We start from the raw sequence: 16,760 nt of genomic DNA, 5'->3' as shown, positions 1-16,760 counted from the left end.
TTCAGTTTTTAAAGCGCAAGAAGTTGAGAGCTAAATGAAGCTAGCATTATATTTATAGAGTTAAGTTAAAGACATTTGATGGCTGTGGGCCTGTACTTGCTGGTGTTCGGAAGAATGAGGGGGGAGGGAAGCTCATTGAAAACTTGTGTCCTCCAATATTCGATATAGTGGATGTTTCTAATTTTGGGAGAGTTTGTAGTGTTGTCATTGGGCGGGGCGTGCATAGACAGTGGGTGGTTCTGAATCGGTCATATTTTGTTTCTATGGAGCATAAGGGTATGGGTATATGTCTGTTCTGTTCAGTTGGTTACAATATGATTGTCACGCGTTTGCCTTTGATCATACGTAATTTAGCTGTACTGCAGGTATTGAACATTGATTCTTGGAATAGATTTGTCTAGACAGGTATAGCTGAGATCTGAATAGATAGCTTAACTTATAGCATTCTGAATGGGGACTTAGTAGCTTTCACATGCCCAAATTTATGGGGAGATTGTACAAACTACTGGAGTTGAACTCCAGAACCATAGCAATCTGGCTGAGGTGAGAAGGTGGGAAGGGTAGCTTGGCAGCACTGCCATTGACTGAGCTGGCCAAGTCTTGTAGTTGCAGACCCAGTCCAGAAGTTACAAACCAACAAGGGATAGATCTAGCTGTGGCAGTGTAATTTGTCAGTGATGATGAGTTAATCTGGGGCAGATTCCCACCTGTTTGCAATTTAAGTGCAAATTCAGCCCATGCCACTGGTTTTTCATTGAAACTGTTTAATTCTGTAACACTGAATGAAATACTCACCACCTTACACATCATATTCTGATCTGTTTTAGACTTGTGGATTCCCTTTGCGCTCAACCCAGTTCTTGCGTATGTTAATCTTGGGGACTCTGAAGTCTCATATTCTTTTTGCTCCAGGGTCCATTAGAAGTTAACCCTGTTACCAGAATGCATGCCTTATGCCTTCTATGATCTGATTAGATGATACCACATTGACAATCCCATTCATCTTTGTCCAGTTGCAGCTGGTTTATTGGCTATCACTGTTGTGCAGCATCCTAGTTATTGGTACTTACATTTTCAGGAAGATGGGATTGACTTCTGACAGTTCATACAAGGACCTCGCCTGTCTATGTGACTGATCTTTATTGCTTGAATTTTCTTATCTTGACTGACCTTGCACCTTAATGGTAGAAATGGAGCACAGAAACTGCTCCTAAAGCCCGACACACTCCAGTCAATCATCAGGTTACCCTTCTATACTAATCCCAATTATCACCACTTGGTAATTCAAGTTGGTGTGCAAATATTTGGAATATTGTATTTGTTGAGCACACAATTAAACTGCAGTAATGTATTGGGATGCCAGCGCTCCTGACTGCCCTGGGGTGGGGGTGGGGGGTGGAGAGATTGAGTGAAAGAAAGGTAAAGGCGACAAGCCTTGAACCCTGGAAGTTGAAAGATATTAAGGCTTTGATAAAGGGATTATGAGGCAAGTGATGGATACTGAAAACAGGCAAGGGGAGAGGAAGTGCTATATCAGATGAAATTGGAGAACAAAGACAGACCATGAAATATTACTGCTTGAAAATCCCAACTATATTAAATAGCTATATTTACAGAAAAAGTAGCCAGGGAGCGAGTAGGGCCCATTAGAGATAGATTAGAACACAAGGAAGTGAGCAAGGTTTGAGTGACTATTGTTAAGGGATTCATTTATGAGAAATACAGATTTCAGGGAGGCAGTGATATTCCAAACATTAAAAAGTAGGATGTATTAAATGGCTTAACAAGCATAAAGGCAGATGTAACCCCCAAAAACTGGTGATATATCCCAGTATGCTATAGGAGACAAGGAAGGAAAATGCTGACAAATCTTTAAAATCTTTGCTGCATGACGTCAGATTATTTAAGGTCAGTATATGCAGTACCAACATTCAAGGTTAGTCAGATTGTGCCAATGTAGGAAAGGCATTGGGAGGAAAAAAACCTGAGAGACAGCATCAGCCAGACAGTGGAGTATTACAAGTGCACAGACATACACATATTAGTAGAGAAGTAAGAGAATTTTTAAAAAATACCTCAAACAGTAACTAGAGTGGGGTCATCACTTCCCCAGCTGTAGGTTGACTCATTATGGTGGCATGCAGAGGGTGAGAAACATTGTCCAGAAATGCCAGGATTTTCTGAAGGGTCCTTTGTTTTCCCACAGCTCCCAGACTGTCCAGTTTGATTCCTATAACAGAGCCAGCCTTTCTAATCAGTTTATTGAGCCTATTGGCATCGCCCATATTGATGCCGTTGCCCTATCTCCAACAGAGTTCTTTTAGCAATGCTCTTTTTACATTAAATGTCCTTGCCAAGTTCCCCATTGTTAACTTTGTTGAATAGTCATTGACAGGACCAACTTCCCCACTAGTGGAAAGAATAGTTCAGAAGCTTGATGTTCTATCACACTCAAAAGTTTCCACCATCTGTAAGACAAGTCAACATTGTGGAGAATGACCTGGACTGGATGAGTGTAGCTCCAAATACTTATAAGTGTCAATCAGGATCAGCTTGCTCAGTTAATACAGCAATCCATCATTCTAAATTTCATTCTCTCCACCACTGGTACGTAGTGGCTGCACGATGTACTAGCTAGACATTGATCTGTGGTTACTGGACCAGGCTAATTCCAGCAGCCCCTGCCAAATCCATTGCCACTAAGAAGGGTGTGCTTGAAACTATCTCTGCTTGTTTCCCCTCTTAGTGTTTTTTGATATGAAAGTGTTGTCATTATTTGTGTTTATATCCTGGTTTAACTCTTCATAAATCTTTCAGGACTTCACTTAGTGGCTCTCAGATGCCATCTATAGGGCAATTGAGTATGAGCAGCAATGCCCAGATCTGAAGAAGTTAACAAAGTAGAAAGTAAATTTATGCCTGCCCTTACAAATAGCCGCGACCACCAGACTATGTTACAAACTATCAGGAAAACAAAATGACTAATGCAGGTCTCTATTCTCTGCAATTAGCCTTTTTAAATCTGATCTTTGCTTGCAGTTGGATTGAAAAGTTGAATAAGTTTGCTGTTGTGTAATAAGTTGGGTGAGATACGCATTTACATCTTGTGTTTAATTATCTTGAATTGTTACCTTTGACAATTGTGACTGGCCTGTCAATCATACTGGGTGTACACAATTGAAAATTTTGTAGTGGTTCTGGCTTGTCTCAGGACCTCCTGCTATTGGTAGACATGCACTCCTAATTGTAGATGTCAGGGCATAGATCAGTTTGTCTAATAATTTTCTATTTCAGTTAACATCGCTAGTGTAATGTGTTTCTAGGTGGCATACATAACATTCGTGAGTGATTTGTATTTGACGAGTTTCTGCATTTGACTGTCAATCAGCGACTGATTGTTTTTGAAGTTGATGTGTGCAAATCTTGTACTACATAGTTTTAAATGGAAGCATATATGAGATTGTGTTAAGTACAAGTATGTAATGTCTATTTCCCATGGTGCCTAATAATAGAGGGCATGGGTTTCAAGTGAGAGGGAAGGGGCTTATAGGGGATCTAAGGGACAAATTTTTCACACAGTAGTTTTTATCGGGAGTTGACTGCTAGCAGAGACTGTGGAGGCAGGAACAATATTTACAAGGCATCTTGATAGGTACTTGAATGAGCATGGTATAGAGGGATACATAGACTTGATGCCAACAAGTGAAATTAGTATAGATAGGCATAATGGTCGCAATAGGTGTGGCACGAAGGTCTTGTTTCTGTGCTTTACAACTAGATGTATTCTGTACAGAGATTTGGGACATTTAAAGCAAGTGCTTTGTTTCTTTATGGTTTTAGTGTTGATGCTCTTCTGTGCTGAAGCAAAAATTGCTTTTGGTACTTGGCAAATATGGGTGGTTTTCTTGACATATCTAATGGATTGCAAATTGTGCAGATACCTGTCTGGTCCGGAACTAACAAACTGTAGGAAAATTACATGAGTTTAATACTGAGAATTCTTTGCTGTAAGAAGCAATCATGGTGGGGAAAAAACACTAGTAAAAGTACCTTCCATGTTTTACAGTCTTTTAGATTCCTTCAGCTCGTCACCTGCTAGTTTGTACTCCTTAACTCTACCACCACCTTATTTTGGTTTCTGCCCCATTCCTCCCCAGTTCTGGTGAAGGATCTCGGCCTGAATGTTAACTTTATTTCTCCCCATAGATGCTGCCTAACCTGCTGAGATTCTCCAATATTTTGTGTGTGTTTAAAATTGCTCCCAATTTTTATATGTATGTAGATTAGTAGGGAATGTGGCAAACTTGTCTCATCTTGATTCTATCTTTTGTTCCAGCTAATTCAGTTTGTAAGTTCCCTGCTGAAGAATAATGGAAGCTTGTGTAGTGCTTAGTTAAATTAAACAAACTAGCAGTTTTAAGGTGTAAAGCAAAAATGCATCCACCCAAAGTAGTTGTATGACATCAAAGTTAATTTTGTACTGAACACTAAACTTGGCAACTTGCATGTGGAGTATTAGTGCAAAAGTGTTTGGTAGCTCTCCTAGAACAGTAAAACTTGAGGTTCTTGCTCTACAAGGATTAATTTTGCATCAAATAATAAAATGAGAAACTTGCAAGGCTGCAGTTATGGCTTTACATTGGTCAATCATTGTTTCTATGCCAATAAACACATTTCCTTCTTCAACAGAAATGGTGGAATCGATGAAGAAAGTAGCTGGTATGGATGTGGAGTTGACGGTTGAGGAAAGGAATTTGCTGTCTGTGGCCTACAAAAATGTTATTGGAGCACGGAGAGCATCCTGGAGGATAATCAGCAGTATTGAGCAGAAGGAGGAGAATAAGGGTGGAGAGGAAAAGATAAAAATGATCCGTGAATACAGACAGACGGTGAGCCTTACAAATTTATAGGTGTTAGTGTATGTCAGCAGACAGTGATTTGGTTGCTTACAACACTGATTTCTGAACCTCAGTATTTTTCATTGGGCTTGATTTTGTTTTGTGTATTGTATTAATTATCTTATTAAAATTCTGTTCAATGTTACTTTCATTGTACAATCAAATGATCTTTGGAGAAAATGCAAAGTTGCCAGGTAAGGTGATGGGGTCCTTGCCAGATTTGATTGCAGGGGGTTGGTCCAGATAGCCATTTGGTCAGAGCAGCTGATGACAGTAGAAAATATTCTCAAGATTTAAGCATTTTAAAAGGAAAACAAGAGTAACAGACTAACGCTCTCATACCTTGGATTATTATCCACACTGGGAGTAGGTACATGTATATAACCTTTGTTCTGCATATTTGGTATAAATGATGCTCTATGACTTAAGAGTTGATCAGGTTTGTGCCTTGGCTCAACCATTCCTGCTTTACCCTTCTACCACAAGGCTAGAAATGGCAAAATTCTGTTTTTTAAAAGGTTCCATTGTATTAACAACTCTGCAGATAAAGCTCAACCTTGATTGAGTAATAAGGAGGTCCTTTTATTTTTAAATACCCTTCCAGCCATAGGGAGCAGTGTTCGGTTTAGCTATATTTCTCTGCCGCAGATGAGTGATCTGCATTGTCAGGAACTTAATCTTACAGTAAAACTGTTTCTACTGTTCTATCAATTCTGTTCCAACCAAGATTCAAATCTTGCTTTGCAAGCAAATTTCAGCTGAGAATGCTGGAAACTAGCTGGATGGGAAAAGTCTGATTCAAGGTCTACCAAAAATTAAGTTAATTAATTCCAGCATTCTGTTGTTCTGGTCGATGTTTAGCATATAGACTTCAGTTCAAATTATTTGGAAAATCTCAGTTTTAGAAATCCATTTCGTTCGTAATTCACAGTGGTTATGTAATATAGGTGTAGTATGACATATTTTGTCTAGTGCCAAATTCCTGCCTCTGTACATGGTGATCTGCTGCTCTGAGATAATTCCCATTTGAGATCTTAGTATGTGAGAGTAATGTGGCTAAATTTTAAGTGCTGGTAGGAATGTTCTATTTTTAAGTGGGCGAATTGCAGGAGCTGTTCCAGTATTTTCATTTCCTCCCCCTTAAGTTGTGAAACTTCTGAAGATCTACATTTCACAATTTTCTTTGCAGTTTCCTGCAGTTTTTATGGGATGATCTTACAGAGCATAACGTGGCAGGGTAATACAGAACGTGGTCCAAGCTAACATTCAGTGGATGACTGCATGTACTGTGTGGAAGTGGGCCATTGCAGTTTATTCCCATGTTCCTTTTGTCATTGGTTTCACTTGCTGATCTAATCGGAATAGTAGTCACTCTTGGCTGAGGTTTAATTACATCAGTGAAAGTCTGTTTGGAGCAAGGCAGAAATGGTTTGGTTATCACAGGCTCAAGTTCAGAAATCTTTTCATTTGTTTCCCTTTAGGAGGGCAGTTGGAAACTTCCTAATTCTTTGCAAAGCAAATACTGTGGTGTTTTGGATCAGGTAGAATCTAACTTTGCCCTCTTAAAGGTGCATCATATCCCTGTGATGCAGTACAGACTTCCATTCAATTAGTGTTACACTTGAGCACGTTTCTGGTGCTTTTGTTCAGTTCAGTATTTTGTATGTGGTGTTTGATGCCTCAGTGATACATTTTGCCTTAGAAATCAGTATAAATTTCCTTCTATCTAGGAACACATTAAATGTATCTCAAACACGAATGTCCAATACGCAGCTCCAAACCCAAAAGCTATACTGCATGGATACGCATTGTCATCTGTGACTTTTTGTTTTAAACTGCTGTGAGGCATAGCAATTCAGTTAACCTATCCTCTAGCTGAATGTATTGAGACATTTGCACTTAAATAACTTGCATTCCATGGCTCATTGGTAAACTCTGGTTGTCAATGTTAGCAGAAGCACAATTTTATCCAGTGAAATTTGCATTGATCTTGTCAATATATAATGGTGATTTATATAGGCTCTAGAGTGTTTAAAGTGCTTTTATTGTTTCAGGTTGAGAATGAGCTGAAATCAATTTGTAATGACATTCTGGATGTACTGGATAAACACCTCATTCCTGCTGCCAACACTGGGGAGTCGAAGGTTTTCTACTATAAAATGTACGTACCAGGCATTTTGGGGGAGTGTGCAGTTACTAAGAACTGATTGCACAGAAGTGTTCCACAGTCATACTGGCTCTCAATAGGAGCAATGGACAGTTTAAATCAACTGGAATGTACATATTGCCCTGTAGCTTGCAGCTCAATTATAAAATAGCACTATTTATGAGGGGTTCATCCAAGAGTTGAGAAATGATAATGTTGCCTTAGTGATCTAGTCCAGTTGATAGCTGCTTCCTCATGATCGTGATCACAGAATGTAAGGTGTATTTCTGGACTGTCATCAGAACAATACTTGGGGCCACTGTAATTAGCCAGTACATCCATTGAAAATATGAGTACAATTATCCAGTGATTTCTTTGAGTGTACTTCCATGTGGATATCTGCAAATATGTCAGAGGCAGCTATGACTGACTGTCTGCTTTGTACTGTTAAACTGCATCCTGGCTGGGTTAAGCAGGGTAGAAAGATGCTATTACCCCTTGAAATAAGGCTTTAAACTGATCTTCAGAAAGCATTTGACAACATTCCACCAGAGGCTTTTGCATTAGGTAAGAACTCGCAATATCAGTGGAAGTGTTAATATGGATTGAAAACTGGGTCAGAATAAATGGGTCTTTTCTCAAGCAGTAATTAGTGTTGTATCCCAAGGATCCATTCTTGGCCCTCAATTATTTACCAGAAATATTAATCACTTGAAATGGTAGCAGAATACCAACCAAGTTTGTGGAGCAAAGGCTGGTATGCTGTGATTACTTTTGCAGCCACAGGATGTAGATAAAGTTGAGTAGGTAATCTGTTATTAAATGGAGTTTAATGTGGGGAAAGTATGAGGTCCTACTCTTGGGTAAGAAAAATCAAGAGACAAACTTCTCTGACTCAAGAGAAATCTCAAAATGGAGTACAAAGGGATCTAGGTTTTTTTCCCTGCAGGAATCAAAAAAGGATAGACAAATGTAGCTGGCTACAAAGGTAAATGGCTTATTGGCCCTTTTCAAGGTACCTGGTTTATAAATGTTTCATTTTTACAGTGTGTCAAGTTGCACGTGGAGTATTCTGCACTGTAGCCCTCCTAATATTGGAGGCAGTCCAGAAAAGATTTACTGTGGGCTAATAGTGGTGTCAAGGCATTTGTCCATCATGAATGATTAAAAACTGTATAGTGTGGATCTGTATTCTTTAAAGTACAGATGATTAATGGGTGATCATATGGATGGCTGAACCCCAGTCCAGGGTTGAGAGTAGAAGTGGGCATGGCAGTAGATGTTGAGATGTTTCCAGTAGTGGAAGACTCCAACAAGGAAGCCTCGTTGCAAAGTCAGAGGCAAGTCATTTAAAGTGGGAGGTGGTGGTGGTCAAGAACCCTGTACCCAAGAGGATTGTGGAGGTGTTTGAGGTGGTGGGTAAATATTTGAAAGGTTGAGGAACTGTGGGCAATGCAAAGGCCTAAGGCAGACAAGTTGTGAAAGTTGGAGTAGCCTTGATGAACCTACTGACTTCTGCTTGGTTTTGTTAAACAATAGATGTTAATCTAGTCTCATTGTAATTACTTCTATTTGAGATGTGGGATAGAACATAATGTAAAGGAAGGAGGTACAGTAATGTGGGAATCATTTAATTACCGACAGTTTTCAAAAGCAAGTAATTTTTGTGTTGATCTGTTTTAATGAAACTGGTTTTAAATCTCCACTGCAGTGAATAATGGGAATGAAACCACTGCCGTGATGTTGCTTGGGATCACTAATTGTTAGTTGTTCTTATTGCAGGAAAGGTGATTACCACAGGTATCTGGCAGAGTTTGCAACAGGGAATGACAGGAAGGAAGCGGCAGAGAACAGCTTGGTCGCTTACAAGGCGGCTAGTGATATTGCAATGACAGAACTTCCGCCAACGCACCCCATCCGCTTAGGGCTTGCTTTGAATTTCTCTGTATTCTATTATGAAATCCTCAATTCCCCTGACCGTGCCTGCAGGTATGTATGGAATATAGAATTGCAAATGTCGCCGTAGCTGTTTTTGTATGTCAGAATTATTTTTTGTTAGTTTGTTTTGAAGGCTTTGGTCTTTACTATGGGTCCCAGGAGTACTCTGGTGTCTTGTCTGAATAGTACCTTGTGTATGTGCTATTTCACTGTGTTAGAAGTTGTCAGCGTGCAAGTTACAGCTTGCAGTGTGGGATTTCAGAGTTCAGTGCTGGCGTCCTCTGTAAGAAGCTTGTAAGCGCGTGGGTTTCCTCTGGGTGCCAAAGTTTTCTCCCATTATCCAAAGACATACAGGTTAATAGGTTTATTGTAAATTGATCTGTGATAAAGCTAGGGTTAAATCAGGGGTATTGCTGGGCGTCGCGGCTCACTGGGCTGGAAGGGCCTGTTCTGCGCTCTATCTGTAAATTAATTGATCTATCCCCACTCTAGGATGCCAATCTGAGGGATTACTGTAACCTTGGTGTGTAACATTAAACTAATGTCTCCGCTGCCCTTTCTATGCTTCAAATGGATAAAAGTTTCCTGGTACATATTCGATGAACTTCCAGTCGACATTCTTTTCTCATGCAGTGCTGCCAAAACAAACAACGTGCTCATTTAAATTATGCAGGTTTTGAGAGTTTGCTCCTTTAGAGCAGTTCCTCCAGCTGCTGAATCATTCCACCAAGAGCTGTAGGCTGAGATGCTAAGTACCAATCTGGACTGTCACATCCTTATTTGACTGATAGAACAAACTTTCACCTTGCAGATTGGCAAAGGCGGCATTTGATGATGCAATTGCAGAACTGGATACCTTGAGTGAAGAAAGCTACAAGGACTCTACACTCATTATGCAGTTGTTACGTGACAACTTGACACTATGGACTTCAGACATGCAGGGAGATGGTACGTAAATGGCCAAAGTTATTGATTTGCAGGATCTTATTTCCTTGTGTAGAATGAACTTATTTTCCTGTATGCATCTGTTCTTTACCTTTGTTTCTTTGAAACCCAAGGAGGAGTGGTTGTGTTTGAGCTATGTAGTGAGGTCACAGTACAGGTCGATCTTTACTAATCCGACTACCTGTAATCCGGTTCCTTCGATAATCCGGCACTGATTATGCTTAATGTGATCCCTGTAATTCGGCATTTTTACGAATCTGGCACTCCTCAGGTCCCACTGGTGCCGGATTAGTGAAGGTCGACCTGTACAACTATTTTGTATCTCCTTGCATGTGTCATGCAGTAAAGATAATGGAGACACTTTTTTTCGTCCAGATTATTACAGGGATAAGAAATGAAATGGATTTCTTCTGAGGTGACTGGTATTTTGGAAACATCCTTTAGGACAGTTTATCCTATTTGACTTGCAATGAATTGTCAAGTCACCGTTGCCGGTCTTTTGTCAACTGGAAATAACCTAATAAGATTATTTCCACTGGTTTTGTGTTTCAAATTGGTACATTGTGGTTTTAGTTTTATGAAGGCCTTCTGGGTCTTTTAAGTAGCCACTTGTAAGGCTTCATTTGCAGTCATGTTATGGACATAAATGCTTTAAGACTTGAGAGCAAAATTGCTCATTTGCCCTATTATGTCTGCTCTGTCATTCAATCATGACAGATTTCCTCTTCAACCCCATTATCCTGCCTTTTCCCTATAACCTTTGACTAATTCAAACTCTGCTTTAAATATACCTAGTAATTTTCCCACCATTGCTGTCTGGCAATGAATTCCAAAGATTCACCATTCTCCGACTAAAGAAATTCCTCTTCATCTGTTTTAAAGGGATGTCCTTCTGTTCTGAGTCTCTGACCTCTGAACTCCTACTATTGGAAACATCCTCTCCACATCCACTCTCAACCTTTCAATATTTAGAGGGTTTAATTAGATTCTTTTTCTCTTCTTCCCCCACCACCAATCTTCTAAACTCCAATGAGTACAGGTCCAGACCCATCAAATGCTCCTCATACTTATCATACTTAACCCTTTCATTCCCAGAATCATTCTTGTGAACCTCCTCTGGACCCTCTAATGGCAGCACATCTTTTTAGAGAAGGGGCCCAACCCAAAACTTACCTCAATACTTTCAAGTGCAGACTGACCAGCACTTTATAAAGCCTCAGAATTACTTCTTTTTATATTCTAATCCTCTCAAAATGAACCCTAACAAAGCATTTGCCTTTCTTACCACCAACTGAACCTGCAAGTTAATCTTTGGGGAATCATGCACGAGGACTCCCAAATCCTCTTTACCCTTGCTTCCAAATCTCCTTGTTTAGAAAATAATTACATCTTTATTCCTTCTACCAAAGTGCATTACCATGCACTAGCCTATGCTGTATTCCATTGACCTCTTCTTTCCCCATTCTCCTAATCTGTCCAAGACCTGCAGGCTTCCTGCTTTCTCAAAACTCCCTGCCTGTCCGCCTATCTTTTAATCATCCGCAAACTTGGCCACAAAGCCAGCAATCCCATTATCCAGATCATTGACATGTGAAAAGAAGCAATCCCAACATCAACCCCTGTAGGATACAGTTAGTCACCGGCAGTCAACCAGAAAAGATCCCCTTTATTCCTACCTACTCTGCCTTCTGGTTTCTTTCCATAACGCCATAGGCCCTTGTCTTGTTCAGTCATCTTGTCAAAGATCTTTGGAAAGTCCAAGGAAACAACATCCATTGACTCTGCTTTGTCTATCCTGTCCCAAGGATTCTCAACATCCAAGCAAGTGAGGAAAGTGAACACTTAAGTGTTAATCATACACTGCCATCTGCTGAGTGGCAGTTTGGGAAGTATTTGATGAATTCTGTCTTATCAACTGCAGGTTGATCTTTCCATAGTTGGCAGCAGTAACTGTGACACACAAAACAGGGTTAAAGACCAAAAATTCTCAGAAGAACTTGTCAGTTGGGGCATCTTGCACTGCACTTTGATTAATCCCCCTTTTTCCCCCAAATCTAAAACTGATATGCTCTAAATTGAGCTTTAGTTCTGAATTTCATGTACAAGGTGGCTAGGTTTAATACATTGCTGAATTTCTTTAGTGCTCTTGCTCTTTGTTCTTCGATTTAATATTGTGAAAACCATTTCTATCAGGAAGTATAATGCTGAATGTAACCTTAATGGTATTGAATGTCAGCTTGGTTGCTGAGTGAATAATTACATTTGGGATTGGCACTACAAAGTAACTAGGCTGCCTAGTATAATTCATCTTGCATTTCAATCGATTTTATTCTATTACTTGTGTCCTTAGTTGTAGCATTGTTAAATCTTCTTTTGTTTCTATATTCATTTTCTTCTGTTTTACTTTTCTCCTTCCTGAATAGATTCCTAAAGGATATGAACCATTCACTCCCCTGTAATCTGTAATTTGTAAGTCGCTGTAAAATGCCAAGCAGTTCTTGCATATCCCAAGATGTCACAGTCCCATTTCCAAACTAAATTCTAATGATGCATAATGTGCGGCTTTTGGCTTGCAAGCAGTAAGTTGTTAACTAATGCTGATTCAGGACCGTTTTGTGATTCTTTTCTTGCTGTAAATTTCAAAGCTGTGAGATGTAATTATCCCAAGAACATTAGAGAGTTGAACCTAGGTGTTTGGTTGTGCTGGTGCTCTCAGTAACTTGTGGAGTTAGCCAGTGAAGATCAGATGCTTCCTAATTCTGATGTTCTCCATCCTGGCAGCTGTTTCAAATGACATGATCGTGTCTGGGACAGCGGAAAATGCTGTCTTCAGTTCTGGTGATGTAAAGATTCAGAAGAAAGTAAAACTAGTAGCTTGACAAAAATTGCAACCAAACAAAATTCAGGGCCCAAAACAACACCCCATCCCCCTAATTCTGTGCAGGGCTTTGTATACCTTGCCTGCCAATAGTATTGACTACTGAGTAGTACAAAAGCACTCCCAGAAACATGAGCTTTATGCTAATATCTTTGAGATGTGTTTATTAATCAAATGGATACTTAATGCTGTAACCCCAGTTGAGTTCTTAAAATCTTTATAGGCAAACAAGGAAAATCAAAATTGGATTGTGGTTTTCCTTTCTGTGACATCAGCCTGTCATTGTGTTAACTTTTGTGTAGTTGTTCACAGTTGGACCTGAATCAGTTGCTCTAATAGAGTTGAAACATACTCGGCAAAGCTGCATTTCAACTTGTGGGTCTGCTCAGGTGTGATGTGGTTTCACCCATTTCTGTATTTCTGCAAGGATAGCTTTCTCCAGGATTCCCTTGTCCACTTTACCCTCCCACTTACCCCTGCAACTGTGCTAAGTGCATTTGCCCCGGCACCTTCCTCATCACCATTCAGGACTCGAAACCTTACAGTTGAAGTGGTGCTTTCACCTGCTAGTGTTTTATTGCATCCATTGCTTTTGGTGCTGACTTCTTCTACATTGAGACCTGACAATTAAGGGGATTGCTTTGAGCACCTTTGCTCTGTCCACCACAGCACCCAGGATCTCCCGATCCCTACCAACAGGTCTGCCTGTGGCTTGCTCTACTACCATGATGTGGCCAGATGCAGATGGGGGGAGGGGGGGGGGGCAATGCCTGCTAGTTTGTACTCTGCTGCCTTCCTTTCCAGTCCTAATGAAGGGTCTCAGCTTAAAACATTAGCAGAATCCTCTAGTATTTTGTTTGTGTTATTCATTAAAACCATGTAGTGTATTTGCACTGAAGTTAAACCAGGAACTTGCCCTTCACACTGAAATCTTCCCCTGAACTTAGTACAAAATGATATATTCAGTAGATTTTTTGGGGAGTGCGGGAGAGTTGGTGTGGAGTTAACTGATAATTAGACTCAAAATTTAAGTGGCATTGGTGCATGCTAGAGTTTTGCAGTTTTCAACTAACCCAGAAACAATGGTAACTAGCTTGGTAGTTCTAGCAACAGTAGTTTTCCACTGTTGGTTATTAATAGATAGAAATTATGCCTAAATTCTAGATGTAGTAATGTCACCCCATGGAGAGAGATGTATTTGGTGTTGAACCAGTTTCCTCTTAAAAGTTAGGAATCCTAGCAGTGTTTAAAATGTGTTGGGGTTTAGAGTTGGCTACTGAACCTTTTCAATTTGACTAAATTCTTCTCTGAGGAATTGCTGTTCCTGTTACATAATCATATGTACATTTTTTTTTTACCTAGAATAATCAAAATTGTACCTATGGCCACTAAGTCGTAGAAAATGATTCCTGAAGGTAGTGATTCCATCTTTGGAAGGTGGCCTGCTTTGGGCCCATCTGAGTTATCGTAGTAATTAAATGAAATTACTCCCAATGTTACTTTAACAGATCTAATGCAATCTAAAGTAAGCCTGCTAAAGTGTGAGTATGTTGAACATTTATGTACTAGTATTTTGAGATCTTTGTAGTCAAAAGCTGGATTTGTTGTACCCAACAGTTGGAAGTGTAGTGTTTGCCCAGGTGTTCACTTTGGTCTGGACACAAGCATAACACCAGTCATCTGATCTCTCCATTCCTCTGCTGTAACCACTAATAATGCTGAAGGCACTTGATTTAATTTATAGTTGGTGATTTTGATCAGGCCCTGTTTCCATGCCCTTCTAACAAGGGGAGAAAATGTTGGATATACTCTCTGTAGCATGTGCAGAATAACTTGTTACTCTGTGATCAGATCCTGCATCTTCTCATGGTAAAAACAGTGGAGGTGGGGGAGGATTGTCTGATCATCTGTTGAGTGTATGCTTGAAGCTAAGTAGAGTTGAAACTAGCCTGAACTGAAGAGTAATGGCATTCAGTAGATACGGAATGGTTTGGGGCAGGCTGCCCGTTGCTTCAGTAGCTGGAATGTGCCAGCTAATCTCTAGAAAGCTGCATGCATCTCTGAGAGCTGTGATTTGTAGCTGCTGTTCCTGTGTGTTGTTAGATTGTAAACCAATTACCTTTATGATCATTTTGTTCCCTTTTGCACAGGGGAAGAACCAAGTAAAGATGTGGTGCAAGATGTTGATGACGACAATCAGTGAGAAGACATGGCAAATGAGAAGACCCTGTCTGCCCCTCTCCTGCCATCCCTATAGTCCCAGTCCAAGCTGAGAACCAGTAAATTTGATGTTGGTACTGGACCTCAGAATTAGCTATGTGCCCATTTGGGTTCCGAGGATTATTTTTGTTTTTTTATTTTTATTTTTTACTTGTTTAAAAAAAATCAAAAGGCAATGCTGGCTCTCTGTGGATGCTTAACTGGGACCTGCTGTCTTTGACTAGATATCACAATCCTTTGAAAATCTTTTTGAATAAACTGTTCAATTCTACTAAATCCAGTTTTGTGACTAATTCATGCCTGCACCTTTTTACCCGTGGCAATCTGAGCAGTGAATTGGTGGTCAGACATGAATCACAGTGATTGATCTGAGCCCAGCTCCTGTGAATGCTGCAAAAATCTTTGGTCCATTTGGGGGAGGGGGGGAGCGGTAAAGAAATTAGGTATTTACAACGCACCAAACAGTCTTAACCACCTTTGTGATTGCATGCTCTTGGTTTGCTTTACACCTCAAAGTGTACATGCACATCCACTACCTAAGCAAATAAAACTGTGTTATTTGTGAGCAGTCGAGTAGCTAGCTCTGAAAGTCTTTGAGCGTGATGTGCACTGTTTTCTTTCAGTGTTTTTAACCCTGAAGCTAGCAGGTACCAGTTACAATCCATGAGTAGTCCTTTGCTGTTATTTTTTTGTCCATCCTGGCAGAGCAGGTCGTGTTTGAGCTGCTGTTGAAGCCTGCATGCTTTGTTAAAAAAAATTTTTTCTGACCCATTCCTCCTCTTTCTCTCCCTCCTCCCACTGCCCCCTTGTTTCTCTCTCTGTTCAGTATGTGTAACTTGAAGCTAATTTGTACTACTGGATATATCTGACTGGAGCCACCGATACAGATATGTATCCTTCTTACTGAAACACAGCATGGATTAATATTAAACTTAAAATAAAAGAACCTAAATTAAGATCTGTTTTGCTGTTTATCCTGATGGTCACTTTTTCTTTGCAGACATTAAGGAAAGAATTGGTTGTTTGTGTGGAGTTGGTGTTGACATTTGAACTGATAGTGGAGAGAAGTTTGAGAATATTAAACTGCCCTGCAGTGTTCCTGGCTAAATAAATTAGTTCACATCAATTGTTTTTCTCTGGTTGACAAGATATACTGAATGGTGTGGTGGGATTTCAACTTAGTACCTTTTATATAAATGACTTGGATAAGGTTAACAAAAGTTTGATTACTGAGTTTACTGATGACACAAAAGTTCTGAAAGGAAGACTACAAAGGATATGGATAGTGTTGATGGGCAGAGGTATGGAAAATGGAGTATAATTAGCGTAGCATGAATTTCATTTTGGTATGAAAAATCGCAATACTCTGAAATGCAGAGATCTAAATGCACTATTAAAAGGATAGTGTGCAGGTAATATTAATGATTAGGAAGGGGAAGAATTCCACCTCAAAGTGAAATTGAATAGAAGTTGAGGTTATTTGGAGTGTTGAGTATTTATTTGTCTTTGTTTAAGAAAGGATGTCCATTAGATTAAAATCTTAAATAACTTGGGCTTGTCTGAGGAAAGCTTGGATAGCCTAGGCTTGCATCTGCTAGAATTGATGGGGGGAAATGGGATGATTAAAGTACAAGATCCTGAGAGCTTTGATCAGGTAGTGAAGATATTTCCTCTAGTGGGAAAAATCTCAACAAATGATACCCGTTTAAAATTAAGGGGGTGGCCATTTTCAGAA

General features: G+C 39.8%; 1 protein-coding gene across 2 annotated transcripts in view; it reads left to right on the top strand.

Annotated features, from left to right (window-relative positions):
* ywhae1 (tyrosine 3-monooxygenase/tryptophan 5-monooxygenase activation protein, epsilon polypeptide 1) overlaps positions 1 to 15,981 on the top strand; it is a 35,811-nt gene extending 19,830 nt beyond the window's left edge. Inside the window, exons 2-7 of one of the 2 annotated variants that reach the window (XM_063031818.1) lie at positions 4,690 to 4,889; positions 6,953 to 7,059; positions 8,827 to 9,033; positions 9,794 to 9,930; positions 12,351 to 12,396; positions 14,956 to 15,981. In XM_063031818.1, coding sequence (XP_062887888.1) covers positions 4,690 to 4,889; positions 6,953 to 7,059; positions 8,827 to 9,033; positions 9,794 to 9,930; positions 12,351 to 12,358 — 659 coding nt within the window. In that variant the 3' untranslated portion in view covers positions 12,359 to 12,396; positions 14,956 to 15,981. The remainder of the gene's footprint in view (positions 1 to 4,689; positions 4,890 to 6,952; positions 7,060 to 8,826; positions 9,034 to 9,793; positions 9,931 to 12,350; positions 12,397 to 14,955) is intronic. The other variant, XM_063031817.1, reaches the window with a different exon arrangement.
* The last annotated feature ends 779 nt before the right edge of the window (positions 15,982 to 16,760 follow it).

The sequence above is a fragment of the Mobula hypostoma genome, chromosome 23, assembly GCF_963921235.1.
Source record: "Mobula hypostoma chromosome 23, sMobHyp1.1, whole genome shotgun sequence".
NCBI lineage: Eukaryota > Metazoa > Chordata > Chondrichthyes > Myliobatiformes > Myliobatidae > Mobula > Mobula hypostoma.
The sequence above is the reverse complement of the archived record's forward strand: the minus strand, read 5'-3'. Positions and strand labels throughout refer to the sequence as shown.